We start from the raw sequence: 16,160 nt of genomic DNA on the forward strand, positions 1-16,160 counted from the left end.
TAATATTCTATAGGATTTATTACAGAATTAAAAAAAAAAGAGCAGACCATTCTTAGTGTGCAAAATTAGTGAACTTATTAATTTAAATAACAATATGTGACCCACATCACAAAACCTAGTAACTCTTAAATCTACTCTGAAAACCTAATGAATCAAGAAATACCTGTTTGGTGACTCTGCACCTAGCATTATGGACTAAAAGCATGAAATGGTAATCAATTAGGAATGCAGTGCATATTCTAGTAGTTTGGGAATTACTGGGAAAACTAAAAAAATTTTCTCCAGGTATTACATATTTTTGCCTTTCCAAAAGATTACAAGTTCAAATGAGATTAGTATGAAAATGTCTAGAGAGTTTCAGGTCCATTACAGCTATGGGGTAATCAGAGAAGATTAGTGAACTGTTGATACAAATAAGTAGGCTTGGAAATCAAAGAGTCTTATGCTAAATTCGCACATTTTAATCAAGTGGTAGAATCACTCAAGATTTCTGAAATCACACTAATGCCATATGACCACCAACATGCTGTTTCCCTACTATGACGACTCCTTAAATTGAGATAGAAGGCATATAAAATATGGCTAGCTACAAAATAAGTTTTCCTCCACTTTCTCTGTTCCTTAAAGAAAAAAAAATCTTGTTTTTTAATATGAGAAACTCACTAAATCAATTGAATGTTAATTAAAGAAACTGTAGGCTAAGTCTAGAGGACAGAATGCCTCCTATTTGCACAAGAAGACTATAGAAGAAGTAATTATCACAAGAGAAGAACCATTTTTCCAGGAGGCCGACTACCACGAATGATATCCTCATGAGCCTGGGCCACCTTCTCCAAGGGATACTGAGACCCTACCACAGGTTTCAACCAACCAATTTCCATTCCTGCTTGAAGGGCTGCTGCAAATTGCTGAAACTCCTCCTAAAAGAGAGTAAAAATATTTTTTTTTTTTGTAGTAGACTATATGACTTAATTTTTAGAAGCTTTCAAAAACTTTAGATTCTAAGATTTATATCACAAACAGTCTCCTACAAATGGGTGGCTTTTGTCAATTTGTCCAGAACTACAGAAAAACTAGTTCTCTAAAGAATAACAATAAGTTCCATTTGCCTGGGATAGTGTTAGTTTATAAAATACCTATTGTCTTGAATAATTACTGGTAGTATCACCTTTCTCTTTCATGAGTCTTGACTTGGGTAATAAATTGTACTGTTGCCTTCATTACCCATCAGGTCGCTTAACCTTACCCACTCCTCTGGTCAGACAACCAAGCTTAGCATCTACCCTAACTTCACGCTGTCAGACTAGGCAAACTGTACCAATGTCCAAGTTAACAAAATTAGAAGCACTTCTTCTCCTACCTTGGTTGATGCAAATAAAGTGATTCCAGTTATACTAGACTCTTTCATCATGGTGGCCCGTGGGTTTATTTCAATAGGGCCTCTGCTGCCAACAACCTATTATGAAATAACAGGTCTACAGTCAAAGATTGCTGCAGGAGAGCATTAAACTGCAGTAAAACTTTAAAGTGGAAATGAAAAATACTTACTATTACTTTTCCTCCAAATGACAGAAGATTCAAATCATTGCTAAGATTCACATTAGCTAACATTTCGATAATCACATCAATCCCCTTTTCACCAACAGATTTCTACATAATAAAAAAGAATGGCAAGTAAGATAATAAGTGAAAAAACTGTAAAATAGCTATTATTTTACAGAAATGCACTTCAAGTGACAATGACACATAAGGTATGTTTTTAAGAATAACAATGTAAATTTTAAAATGATATAATTATATAATGATGATGTAACTCCAAGGAACCAGCCACAACATCTAAAATGATAAAGGTTTGTCCTGGATAAATTGATGTAATGAAATAAAGTCTCCCTGGAATTTTCAGGTGCTATAAACCACTTTTTACTTAGCCAAAGATTTCACATCTTTAAAATGTCTTTTACAAAGAAATGAACAAATCAAAATCCATAAACCCCAGAGGGCTTCCATTTTTATTAAGTAACAAATACTCTGGTGTTGCAGGATTTGTGTGTGTGAGTGTGTGTGTGTGTGTGTGTGTGTGTGTTTGTACATGAAGTTTTGTTCCAAATGGTTTATCATCTGATTGTATCTGATTGTCACACTAATTATTTTCTTTTGGGCTCTTAGAATTTGGTTTCCATCTGGCTCTTTTAAAAAGCTAGACATATCTATGTGATATTCATTTTATCAATAAAAAAAAGAATATCCATGGCAGATACTATACTAGAATGCAAAGAATGGACATAGTGAGCTAAAAACAAAGTTAAGAAGAAAGAGAAAATACTAGGCAGAGCTGGAATTTAATGGCCTAAGCACTATATTATCAGAATAAGCCATAAATGATAGAAGAAAAAGATTAAAAATTTGATTGCCTGCAACCACAGAGGCAATGACTTGAGCCTAGGGTATGGAAAATAATTTTCTAAGCAAAAAGAAAGGAAGGCAGGTGAGAGAAGCCAGACATGAGATGGAGTAAGTCTCAATTTAAGATACCAAAAATGTAAGGAACTGATAAGTCAAGGATTGGAACTCTAGGAAAACTGAAGTATGTATCTGGGTGAGGAGGAGTAGCAGGGAGAGGAGGTGCATGTTATTCAGCTTTCTGTTATGTTAACAAAACATCAATTTAAATTAAAAAAAGGTTATTTGGGCTCACAATTTGGGAGGTTTTGGTCTATGGTCAGTTAGTTACCTCATTGCTTTGGGGCCTATAGCAATGCAGTATATCATGGGGGGCGTGCATGATGGAGCATGCTGCTCACCTCATGGTGAGAAACAGAAGAGTTAAGGTCCTAATATCCCCTTCAAGGTCAGGTCTCCATACAACTGAAAGATTCCCACTAGGCCCTATCTCTGAGAGGTTCCACTACCTCCCAACAGTGACACAGGCTGGGGACCAAGCCTTTCATGCATGAGTCTCTGGGGATTGCTCCTCCAAACCACAGCACTGTGGGAGAGGGGACTGTAGAATTGATACAGATTGCAACAACACATTGAATGCCATATTAAAGGATTTGGAATTTGTGCATCCATTCATGAACCAGGCACTATTTTAGGCTCTGCAACAGCAGTAGGGACTGAGGGTCAAAAATTCCTTTTCTAAAGCAGTTGCCATTTTAGCTACTTCTGGGTATTTTTTTTTTAAAGGAAGAACACAAGTAAGTCTGATTAAAAAGTGGAAAAGACAAAAGGGGCTATTAGCTAATCTATGATTAATAGTTAAGACTAAAGAAATTGAGGCCTAAACTAAGTCACAGGTGGGTGGAATAGATAAAAAAGGTCTGCATAAAGGCATGTGAGAGGTGAAACTAGCAGAATGAGGTCACAAACTTGGGTGGAAGGGAGAATGGTGATTAAAATAAAATGAGAGTTCCTATCTTGGGTGAGCAGATGAGTGGTGAGGTCTAGCAGTCTAGCAGCATGAAGGAATGGACATCAGGCCAGAGTCAGTTCTAGAAATCAGCAGCACATGGGTAAAACCTGAAGCCATGGGACAAATGAGGTTGATTAGGGGAAAGTCTAGCACATGAAAGAGAGACCAGGATAAAAAAAAAACAAACAAAAAAACCCACCAGGGAACACCAATATTTCATTCATATGAAGAGGAAGGAGAAATGAAGGTGAACAGTCAGAGAAGCAAGAAGAGAATCAGCTTTAAGGAGATGTGGTCAGGGTCATATGCTCCAAAAAATCAAACAGGATGAGAACTGAGATAAGAGGAGCAGACTGTGACCTCAGAGGAGCGGTTTAAGAAGTTGGAAAGGAAGCAAAACTGCAATCAGAGGTGAGGAAGGAAAAGCAGTAGTACTTACTAACTTCTTTGAGAAGTTTGGTGGAAAAGGAGAGCAAAGAAAAGGAATGAGATGATAGGTTAGGAGAGTGATGTGTTTGGAGAGTGGAAAAGACTTCAGTAGAAGCAATCAGTGGAAGGGATGGAAGCTACAAGACCTTATGGACTTGAAATCAGATTATTGCCAAACAAAGAAACACATCTGCAAAATAACAGGCCATTTCCATCTTTGCAAATATTTTTGGAGAATGGTATTAGGATTGAGTAAGGGATCCTAGATCCCTGGACATATGACCAAGAAATCTCTTTCTTTTTTTTTTTTAATTTATTTTTTTATTGGTTGTTCAAAACATTATAAAGCTCTTGACATATCATATTTCATACATTAGATTCAAGTGGGTTATGAACTCCCAATTTTACCCCAAATACAGATTGCAGAATCACATCGGTTACACATCCACATTTTTACATAATGCCCTATTAGTAACTGTTGTATTCTGCTACCTTTCCTATCCTCTACTATCCCCCCTCCCTCCCCTCCCATCTTCTCTCTCTACCCCATCCACTGTAATTCATTTCTCTCCTTGTTTATTTTCCCATTCCCCTCACAACCTCTTATATGTAATTTTGTATAACAATGAGGGTCTCCCTCCCTTACCATGCAATTTCCCTTTTCTCTCCCTTTCCATCCCACCTCATGTATCTGTTTAATGTTAATCTTTTCTTCCTGCTCTTCCTCCCTGCTCTGTTCTTAGTTGCTCTCATTATATCAAAGAAGACATTTGGTATTTGTTTTTAAGGGATTGGCTAGCTTCACTAAGCATAATCTGCTCTAGTGCCATCCATTTCCCTGCAAATTCTATGATTTTGTCATTTTTTAGTGCTGTGTAATACTCCATGGTGTATAAATGCCACATTTTTTTTATCCATTCATCTATTGAAGGGCATCTGGGTCAGCAAGAGAAACAATAAAAGAGGTAAATAGGGAGCCTACATCATGGGAACAAATTTTTACTCCTCACACTTCAGATAGAGCCCTAATATCCAGAGTATACAAAGAACTCAAAAAATTAAACAATAAGAAAACAAATAACCCAATCAACAAATGGGCCAAAGACCTGAACAGACACTTCTCAGAGGAGGACATACAATCAATCAACAAGTACATGAAAAAATGCTCACCATCTCTAGCAGTCAGAGAAATGCAAATCAAAACCACCCTAAGATACCATCTCACTCCAGTAAGATTGGCAGCCATTATGAAGTCAAACAACAACAAGTGCTGGCGAGGATGTGGGGAAAAGGGTACTCTTGTACATTGCTGGTGGGACTGCAAACTGGTGCGGCCAATCTGGAAAGCAGTATGGAGATTCCTGGGAAAGCTGGGAATGGAACCACCATTTGACCCAGCTATTGCCCTTCTTGGACTATTCCCTGAAGACCTTAAAAGAGCGTACTACAGGGATACTGCTACATCGATGTTCATAGCAGCACAATTCACAAGAAATCTCTTTCATCAGTTTTTTGGTGAGATGATTTAGTGATAATGAACTCTCACTTGTGTTTCTCCCTAGTTAATCTATTTTTTTTAAAGAGAGAGAGAGAGAGAGAGAGAGAGAGAGAGAGAAAATTTTAATTTTTTTTTTTTTTTTTTTTAGTTTTCGGCGGACACAACATCTTTGTTTGTATGTGGTCCTGAGGATCGAACCTGAGCCATGCCAGGCGAGCGTGCTACTGCTTGAGCCACATCCCCAGCCCATAGTTAATCTATTTTAAGAAGTATTCAGTACCTGAGAAATCCTAATTCTTTCTAACATAAGGAAGTTGTGGTTTGAGGATTAGCAAAGTAATCAGTGTTTAGCAAATTGCTACTAGAGTGCAAATGGAGAACTTGAGAATTGACCAGAACTCTGTTAATATTCAGCAGCTAACTAAATACTACCTCACCACTATGGATGACTCCTCCAGCACCCAGTTAACCAATACTTTATAGATAAGAAAACTAGACAGATACCAGGTATCTCACCTTGCATGGAAATTTTACATCAGTAGAAATTATATTAAGGATAACTCATAGCTATAAATACAAAACTATAGTTGTATTTAAAATGTGATTTGCATTAAAGAGCATCAATTTTTATAGCCATAAGGCTTTAGGGATATTATATTTTATTTAGTACTTATACACAATACAGAAATGATAGTAAAATTAGAAAAACGAGACATCTGATTTTTAAATTAATTAAAACTTTAAAACACAAATAAGCATAAAAACACAGTCATAAAGAAAGAAGCAACAACTTTAAGAGAGTAGTTGGTAAAAGAATGTATTAAAAAATGTAAGTCTCCAATCAACAATGTTAGACTTTTATATATATACTGGAGAAAATTTTACCTTAATTTTGTCAATATAATTAACTTCTCTGTGATTAAATACTTCATGGGCTCCATTTTGCAAAACAATCTTTTGTCCCTCCTCAGTACCAGCTGTACCCAAAACCTTTAAGCCATAAGCTCTAGCAATTTGGCATGTTGCTAATCCAACCTGAAAAACAAAATATAACACAATAGTTATATATTTTCTGGATTCCTGAAAACACTTAATAAACATTAAATGAGCTTCAGGTCCTTCTGGGATTTAACCTATCTTTAAGGAACTTAGCTTGTAAAGAAATAAGAAAAATAGCTCACTTGTATTGAGTGCTTATAATGTTCTAGGTACCATGTTAAATACTTTCTATATACTGATTTATTCCATCCTCACAATGATCCTAAAGTAAATATTATTTCTGTCTCTATTCCTCATACAAGGAGGCTTAAGTTTCTTGCCAGGCACTGTGGCATACATCTGTTATTCCGAGGCAGGAGGATCTAAAGTTCAAGGCCAGCCTCAGCAACTTAGCAAGGCCCTACGCAACTTAGCAAGACCCTGTCACAAAATAAAAATATAAAAAGGGTTAGGAATGTAGCTCTGTAAAGTACCCCCTGGGTTCAATCCCCCCCGTACAAAAAAAAAAAAAAAAAAAAAGAAGCAGAAGAAGAAGTAACTTGCCCAAGTCACATACAGAAAGGTAACAGGGACTGGACCAAATCATATCAGACTATAGAACATGAATTTTTAACCACTGTATCAAAATTGAAATGTTTGCTTAGCATCTGCTTTGTGCAGAAGGTATGGGCTTTAAAGATGATCTGAAAATTCTCACTGACTTTATACTTCAACTCATTAAAAAACATACTAAAAAATATACTAAATAACAAATAAGGCCTATACCATTTAAATAAAAGAGACAGGTACATGGGCAAATTAACTGTGCTACTCAATTATTGAGTGTTTACTCTTGTGTTAAAGAGGATCAATGTAAGAAACTTAACATTCTAAGGAGAGGGGAAAATAATAAACACATGAATAAATAAATGAATAGAATAAATTCAGAAAATGGTAAATGCTAAGAAAAAAATAAAACTGGCTACTGGGTTAGAAATAAATAAGGAAAGGGGCAATTTGGGTTATCAGGAAAGGCCACTCTTGAGAAATGAGGCTTAAAGGAAGTGAACAACAAACCACATGAACATCAGGGCAGCCACTCGGGGGATGGGGCAGGTAGTGAACTGGGTGGAGTGGGAATGTGCCTGAGGTGTTCAAAGAACAGAAAGAGGGTCAATGTGACTCAAGCAAGGGAGAGAGAGAGGAAGATGAGTCCAGAGAGACAAAGAGAAGCCAAAGTGACAGGACCTTAGAGGTGAGATAAATGCTTTAGATTTTATTAAAAACTCTGCAGAATCACTGGAGGGTCTAGTAGTAGTATATGATCAACTTAGACTTTAAAATTTGTCACTCCAATTATATGCGAGGCACAAAGAAAGAGGAGAGGAAAGGGGAATAAAGATCATTTTGTAGCTGGTGTAACAGTTTAGATAAGAGATGAAGCTGGCTTGGACTAAGGTAGTGGCAGGAGAAAGAACAAAAACAATTCATATAATTAGAAGTAAACTGATGTGACTTCCTCACAGATCAAATATGGAAGGCAAGGAAGAAGGTCAAGGATGTCTCTTGGGTCTTTGGCTAGATCAACTGGCTTTATTAACCAAGAGCATCATGTTTGTGAAAGCAATAGCCCACTTGAAACACACTGGAGCTGCACAGCACTCCCCAGAGGAGGACAGAGTGGGTATAGACTTGAACTTCAGAGATGGGTAAATGCACTTGAGATTCATCATCTTACAGGTGGACGAAGTCACTGGAATGCCAGATAAAGGTGCTTAGTACAAAAGAGAAAAGTAATTTAGGAACATAGATAAAGGAGCAATTATTTAAATAACAATACCAGGAAATAATTTTTTTACTATATGCCAAATCAATGATATAGATAAATGTCACATACTTTTATGAAATCTTGACTTAGTGCTAATGACATTTGGGCCGTATTTTTTTTTTTTTTTTTTTTTGTGGTGGGAAACTATTCTGAGCATTGAAGTATGTTTGACAGCATCCCTGGCTTCTGCTCACTAGATGCCAGAATCCTCTTCCCCAGTGTAACAACCAAAAATGTCTCTAGACATCGACAGGAAAAGGAAGAGCAGATGATGTGGAATCACTCCCCCACCCATACACACCCAAGCCAAAGATAACCACTGATCTAGAGGAAGGATTTGGTTGGGCAAGACAGAAAATAATCTAAATGAACAATGATGAGAGGGAAACTGATTAAAATTGTAGCAATCACAGACTCCCAGGCCTGAAATAGACCTTAAAGATTATAATGCACATGGGAATGATGATCTAACACAGTCAGGTTATGGCAGGCACTTATGGGATCTAAACAACACACCAACAAATGCACAGAACTCACCACCTGATGGACAACAGAGGTATCCAACTAGATGAAACACAGTATGCTATTGGGTTATCACTATGGACTTTTGCTACTTTGAATTTCTATTAAAAATCACAGACCTCTAATAAAACCACATTTTAAAATAAAGATTTAATGTAAGTATATTTCCTTGTGCTCTGCTTTGAAGGGTACTTGATAGCTTTGTAAAAGCACTGTTTATTCTCTTCTCATCAACAATTTTACCAGCAATACTCTTTCAATAGATTATGCACCATTATGTGGCAACTATTTTTCTCGTACTTATTTTGCTAACACTAAAATAGGGCACTCCCCACCAACATATCAGGACAATAGCTGTGTTTATAAATCCTACACCATTTTAAACACACAACATAATCCCAAAGGAATTTGAATTAAATGAGGACAGAAAGTACAAACAGAAGCAAGGCAAAACCCAGCACTCTGTTTCCTTCTGATAGGGCAGGGAGGATCAGAAGCGCTTCACACACCAGGTCGCCAGCCTATCCCTGCCAGGCAAGGATTTAACAAACAGCCAGCTCCAAGAACAGTGTGGATTTTACCTTAAAAAAAAAAAAAACATGGTGAAGCAACTGGGCTTTTTATAAGAGAGTAAGGGAATAAAGAGAATAAAGGGAGATTTTTCTTTAAACTCTTCTCCTTCCTACTGAAATCTTTCTCTACTACACAGAGCATAAGGTCACTCTCAGAAAGCCAGAGCAATTTAAATAAATGCATGTGTTTGACAGACCTTCAGTTATTTAGGGTTAAATTTAACCTAACCCAAAAATAGCCTCTTCTCTGGAGCTAAACAATAGGCATTTTTGACAGAGCTTATCTGTCATATTTTCTCAAGCCCCATAAAGACAATCTTGGTGTTTTTAGTAAATAGTCCGAGCAGTGAAGTCCTTCAGAATTGATCTGAGGTATACAGGAAGCTAGATGTAAAACCTTGTGATTCATCTAAAGAAATAGACAAAAAATGCACTGCCTTCTCTGAATCACATGTCCATTTTTGGAGGTCAGGATACCATTCTCATTATTCAGGGCATAATACACCACATAATAGATTACTTTTTACAGTGTACTCTCCAGAACACACAGTGCTCAGAAAGGGTTAACCAGCTTCCTCAAGGTGAGCCACTTCAGCCTGGGCCCTTTATTTTGAAAACACAAAATCTTGTCTCCAAAATTTCCAAAGCCTTTCTGTGCAGGATAGAGGTCATGTGGATTTCTTGTTAAATTCCAACCTCAGAGCTCTAACTTTTCTTCTAAGCTCCTCAGAGGCCCATTGGCAGCCAGGTTCTTGAAGAGGTTTCTGACAGCTTGGTGCTGGGTGATTTCTGTGAAGGGCTTATTTTACAAGGTCTGAGCCCTCGCCCCCCTCCCCAACATTAGCATCTTAAGCCCTGGGTTGTGGTGTTAAGGACACAGCTGTATACCGTGCACGCCATGAATGTCATCAAAGCGCAGCAGGCAAGAAAGGAGGGGAGGTAAAAAGGACTGAGTAGTGTAGCTTCTCGCTGCAGTCTGGGGCCACACAGAGGATGCTCTAATGAGTTTTATTTCCTTATCTAAGGGAATACGGAATTAATATTAACCTTTAGAACTGTCTGAAATTCTCAATAAATATTCTTGTAACATGCTACTTGAAGGCAAAAACAAAGCCAGTTTATCTTGGTCCACCCCCAACATAGGTAAAAAAAGTCTAATACAGACATTAAGATGAGATGCTCTGTGGAATTTATTAGCTAAAACATGCTCATAAGGTAACGACAATCACCTTTAGGAGACTGAAAAAGTTTCATTCACCATATGATAGGGACAAAAGTGGCCATGACCGTATTTATAAATTTGACTTTTAAAAAACAACTTGAACTCTGTGAAACCCATATACCCAAGCTCACTTAAATATAAACTTAAAAAAAAAATACTTACTCCTCCACTAGCCCCATGAACCAGAACGCTCTGTCCAGCTTTCACACGGGCGCTGTAAAAGAAAGCAGAGGTTCCATCTCTTTATTCTTTAAAGATAATTAAATGCTGGTGTTTTGTCATTATCTTCAAGGCATTTCTACCCTTAGTTCATCCAACATTTACCCAAAGAACAGATACATCCTGAAATACAGCCCAAAATATTCTTCACACTCCACAGGATCAAATAATGGTTCTTTAGAGCCACAGATAAAGGGAAATCTTCAGTTCATATATCTGTTCAGCAAATGGTTACTGGGGGTCATTATATGCCAGGCACTGTGCTATTTATTTCTGAGAGGCTACTGTCCTCGTAGATACATTAAGTGGAACTGCTGAGCCTCGAGGAACTGGAGTCTCTCTTCCCCAGCTTCCCACAGAAAGTGTCTCCAGGCAGGTTTATTACAGCTAAGTCTTCATTCTGTGGTCCAGAGTAATACTCAAGTAAACACAGAAGCCAGCCTATTTTTGGCCAGGGATAAGAAAATATTTTTGCTTCTCTTTGCCTCTGAACATCAAGAGGCACCAGCCTCTAGGCTCTGATTTCAGAAAACAGTGCTGAGTCAGCAAAGGACTTACAATAAATCCTGTCACAGAGGTCCCATGCCACCCCCCAAATGTCCAGATCCTCTAGTGAAAAGACATATTCTTTTTACTGCTGGTTCACATTATTACACTTCTGGGACACACCGAAAACAAAGAATACACACCAACGGGGATGTGCCACTCTTCCATATGGGCAAGTGCTAATGTCACGGCCAGCAGCTGCCATGTGATCCAAATCTGACTCTTCTGGCAGAGCTCTTACTTTCTAGAACAATGTGAGGTGGTCACTCTCCAGGGACACCATGCTTATTGTGAGAGTGAGAACACAGGAGCCTGGAGCCCTGCTGTATCTGTGTGACAACAGCTGATAAATGGCAACAAAGGATGCCTGTCCAGCACTCTCACTTGGAGATAAGGGGATTGAGGACACTGAGTTAAACTGAAGGTTTGAATGATAAACTGAGATAATCAATACTAAAAATATTTGACATTATAAAATGCAAAATAAAAAATAAGGGCATAGGATTATTAATGTTATATTCTAGAATACGAAATACATTCCAATGAATTTTTATAAATTTTATAATCTTATAAATTTTATAACTTTTATAAAAACATGCTCTTCTCAATGCCCAGGGCTGGGGTGAGTGCAGGCAAACCTTCTTCTAAATCCCTGCTACTGTGATCACGGCCCCTGCAGGGAGTCATTGTGGTAATTAATTTTATTTATCAGCTCACCTGGGCCTCATATTTGTTCAAACACTATTCTGGGTAGTGAAGGTGTTTTTTTAGATGAAACCAGCACTTTAAATGGTAGAGTTTGAGTAAAGCAGATTACCCTTTATAATGTGGGTGGGCTTCATCCAATCAGCTAAAGGCCTATATAGAACAAAACTGACATTCTGAGCAGAGGGAATCCTGCCAGTGAACTGCCTCATGACTTAAACTGCAACTCTTCCTGAGCCTCCACCTGCTGACCTATCCCATCAAATTTTAGACTTGCACACCTCTACAGTTTCATGAGTCAATTCCTTAATATCAATCAATCAATACATACAAACATTTGCTTTTATATATATATATATATATATATATATATATATATATATGTGTGTGTGTGTGTGTGTGTGTGTGTAAACACACACACACACACACACAAATACACACATACACAGGGTCTGTTGGTTCAGTCTCTTGGGACAGCCCTGACTAGCATAGTCCTCTTCCCTTGGGGTCATGGCCTGGGTTCCAGCAGCGGGCTGGCCTTCACACTGCTGTCCTCTACTATCTCTGGTCACTGAAAACTCTTTGCACCTGACATACAGGCTTTCTCTTCCACCTGAATCCAGCCCTATTCTAGATTTCAACAACCACCAAGAAGAAAATCTAGTGCCACAATTCCTAAATGGTTTTCTGCTTTACCCATTCTCTTTCAGGCTAAATCTGATGAATGCCAACTATCACTGTACCTAAGAAATGTCAGATACCAAGAGCCAATGCTGCAGCAGGAATTTCATGCCCTGATTTTTTTAAAACATATTTTTAGTTGTAAATGGACACAATACCTTTATTTTATTTGTTTGTTTTTATGTGGTGCTGGGGATGGAATCTAGTGCCTCACCCATGCTAGGCAAGTGCTCTACCACTGAGCTACAACCCTGGTCCTGATGCCCTGATTTTGAGAGCCCATATTCTGTCAAAACCTCTTCCTCAATTCACAGACATGGCTATCACTCACCAGCTCTATATCTGCTCACTTGCTGCTCCTGCCATCATTTCCTTTCCTTCCCAGCCTGGACCCCAGGGAAGGGTGCCCTAGTTCTCTCTCTTCAGTGCTCTCAGTTCCTTTGAACTATTCCATTTGCTATTAATATTCCAGTCTTGGATTAACATTAAAACTTAACTTCCTCAAATGTTTATCCAAATGGTTAGTACTATGGAAGAAAATCCTATAACACTGTATTTTGGTGCCCTTCAGTTCTAACTCTCAAGAGATCACTTTGCCTCCTACTTCATTATGAAAAGTGAAGCAATCACACATAAGCTCCTTCTATACCCCCACAGAATTTTCCATAATTATGATCCTTACCCTTCTAGGGTAAATATGTCCTTTTGATATTTGAAGCCAATCTCTCTACAATGTCCTAAGTCCTTTCCATGTGGCCTTATACAAGATCTTGTTCCATCAGTCTTCCTTCCTCCCTTCCTTTCTTAGCTATAAACATGTTCAAGTTTTGTACACCCCCACCCAAAAAAAAAATCCAAAAAAAGAACCTCTTCCCCCTTCTCCCATTCTCTTCAACAGTAACCTTCTCCACTCCTCCCTGATCACTACTGACAGCTGGTGTCCCTCCTTCCTAGCTAGGAAGCCACAACTCCTACCACAACCAACACAAACTGAGCACTTTCTCTGTGCCAGATGCCACCCTAAAAGCTTCACACACATAGTTCAACACACCCCTAGAGGGTAGACTCTGTAATTATCCACTTTTTTCAAATTAGTAAACTACAGTTGAGAGGGGGAAGTAACTTGACCATGGTCATTTAGGCAAAGACAGGACTCTGGCCCAGCCAGGTCTTTTATCTTCAAAGCCTGTGTGCTTATTGAGTGTTTCATGAATATTGTGATCTCCACACTCTTGGTTTAGGGATATCCATTCCCTTCAGCTCCCTGAGGACTCTGTAACTTTCATCTGCCTATGCTCTTAAATGTTCACAAGGGTCCTATTCTCACTCCCCAAGGGACTGCCACCACTTTTCATCTACTCACCTACATGATGACTTGCCCAAATTTATATCCCTAGCTTTTAAGGTTCAGATTCTTTTATCCTACAGGCTACTGAGGTTCTCTATTGGGATATGGGACGACTGTCTCACAATTTCAAGTCCAAAACCAAACAGTTTACCAAGACTTTCTACTCCTTTTCTGTCGTAGTTATATACTATCTAAGCTAAAAAGCTATAAGTATCCTTAAGCTCTCCCTCTCCTTCATTATATACCTGCAAAAAACTACCACATCCTCCTGATTTTATATAGTTGTCCTTTAGATAGACAACTTTATATAGTTGTCCTTTCCTCTCCATCCTCTACCATGATCTCTTCTACCATGACCTTTACTTTGTATCACAAGAATTTTGTCCAGAGGAAACTCCTACAGTATTCTCCTATCTGTTGCTCCTCCTGTCCTCAAATCCATCCTTCACACAGCAGATAAGTGATCTCAATGAATCACAAATATAACAACAGCACTCTCCTGAATAAAACACTTTATGACCTCCAAAACTTCCTTAAGAATGTGTGAGCTCCACAGCCTAGTTTTCTACAGTTTGAAATCTGCCTGTTTGATGATAATAGCTATCATTTATTGAGAGGTTATGTTCCAACCTTATTCTCTGCCACTCTTTGAAGTCTTTTACCCAACAAAACCAAATTGCTACAGCTCTCCCTAGACACCATACTGTTTTCCCCACACATCATTCTATTCCCATTGTTGAGAATGTCCTTGCTCCTACCAGCTACCCTTCCCCAGGCAAATTCCCTGATGTTCTTCAAATGCCAAGGGGATTTGACCAAAATATAGATTCTCAGATGGGGGAGAGCTGAGGTGGGGGCCTCTGCTGCACTTTTAAGGTGCTGCACATGTGAATCCAATAGCTAACAGAATTTCCGAACCATGTCTTTAATGTAATCCAAGACTCACACATCTTCCAGGGGCCAAACCTCATCACTACATACATCCTTTGTGATCCCACAAATCCCCACATACATGTCACCATTGTCCTTTCCCCATTACATAGAAATACTATTATTCTTATGTCTATTTCCCTCACTACTGCGATCATCATGAAGATGGTATTTGCTCTGCTTTGTGTTCCCAGTGATCTGCACAATCACCCAAATCAGCAGTTTCCATTCCATAAATGTTTGATGGTATAAAACTAGTAACCCAAAGTGACAGACAGATACATGACAGATGGCAGGAAGAATGGCGGTTCACAGTGCCCTCCTCTGGCACTAGCTATAAAATTTACTGAGTGTGTCATTACCTGTGGAGCAGAGCTCGAAAGGCAGTAAAGTATGGGATCCCGATGGCAGCGCCTTGTTTGAAGTCCAGATTCCCAGGCAGTGGGTAAACAGTATGATCTGCTGCAAGAGCATACTCTGCATAGGCCCCTGAGATTGTTCTGGTACTGAAGACTCTGTCACCTTTCTAGGGGAAGAGATAGATATGTGCACCAGGGCTTCAAAATTATGCCAAGATGAGTTGTAACCTTTATAAGAAGAAATGTGTATTTATATATTGTTTTCTACATCTTAGGAATGCATAAAAAATAATTTTAAAATACTGAACATTTTTAAATGTTTTCTTAATGGAAACCAATGAAAGAAAATAGAAAAAAAAATAAAAGAAGGAATCTGGGAATAGCCTGATGATGACAAAGATGACAACTCATCTTTACTGAGAATTTACTATGTTAGGCACTGTGTCAGTGACTTATTGGTCCTATTTGACTTTCACAACTACCTATGTAAGATGTGCACTTTTATTATCTTCACTTTAGATTTATCCCACTACACAGATGGGGAAATTGAGGTACAAAGAAGTTCTGTAATTTCCTCAGATCAATCAATTTGTCAAAGGTAGTTAATACAAACTGCTATTGTGTGTGTGTGTATGTGTGTGTGTCCGTGCACATGCACACACAAAATGCACACACAAAATACCAGAGAGAATAAACAAAAATGTGAAGTTTCTTTAATACACAAACAACTGTTCAAAATCCTCTCCATGGATGCACTCCTATCATTTTTTATGCATAAATCCAGAAACAGGAAACCATGCCAGGATCCCAACAGCAAGACAAGCCAGGATAGGTTTCTTCACTTTAGCACCAAACATGTAAATTCTCAATAAACTCCTGCTGGGCCCTCGCTGTTGAAAAGCACATGCATG

At 38.4% G+C, this 16,160-nt stretch overlaps 1 protein-coding gene across 5 annotated transcripts in view; it reads right to left on the reverse strand.

Moving 5' to 3' along the window:
• The window catches only part of Cryz (crystallin zeta), a 26,473-nt gene continuing 10,313 nt past the window's right edge, over positions 1-16,160 (reverse strand). For all 5 annotated transcript variants that reach the window (XM_046443153.2, XM_046443155.2, XM_046443158.2 and 2 more), the window contains 6 exons: positions 15,253-15,416; positions 10,624-10,675; positions 6,225-6,374; positions 1,549-1,650; positions 1,361-1,456; positions 1-920 (listed from right to left, as the gene is read on the reverse strand). In XM_046443153.2, the coding sequence (XP_046299109.1) occupies positions 759-920; positions 1,361-1,456; positions 1,549-1,650; positions 6,225-6,374; positions 10,624-10,675; positions 15,253-15,416 (726 nt within the window). In that variant the 3' untranslated portion in view covers positions 1-758. The remainder of the gene's footprint in view (positions 921-1,360; positions 1,457-1,548; positions 1,651-6,224; positions 6,375-10,623; positions 10,676-15,252; positions 15,417-16,160) is intronic.

This window comes from Marmota monax, unplaced genomic scaffold, assembly GCF_021218885.2.
Source record: "Marmota monax isolate L192 unplaced genomic scaffold, Marmota_monax_Labrador192_F-V1.1 WCK01_AAM20220418_F8-fsc00046, whole genome shotgun sequence".
Classification (NCBI taxonomy): domain Eukaryota; kingdom Metazoa; phylum Chordata; class Mammalia; order Rodentia; family Sciuridae; genus Marmota; species Marmota monax.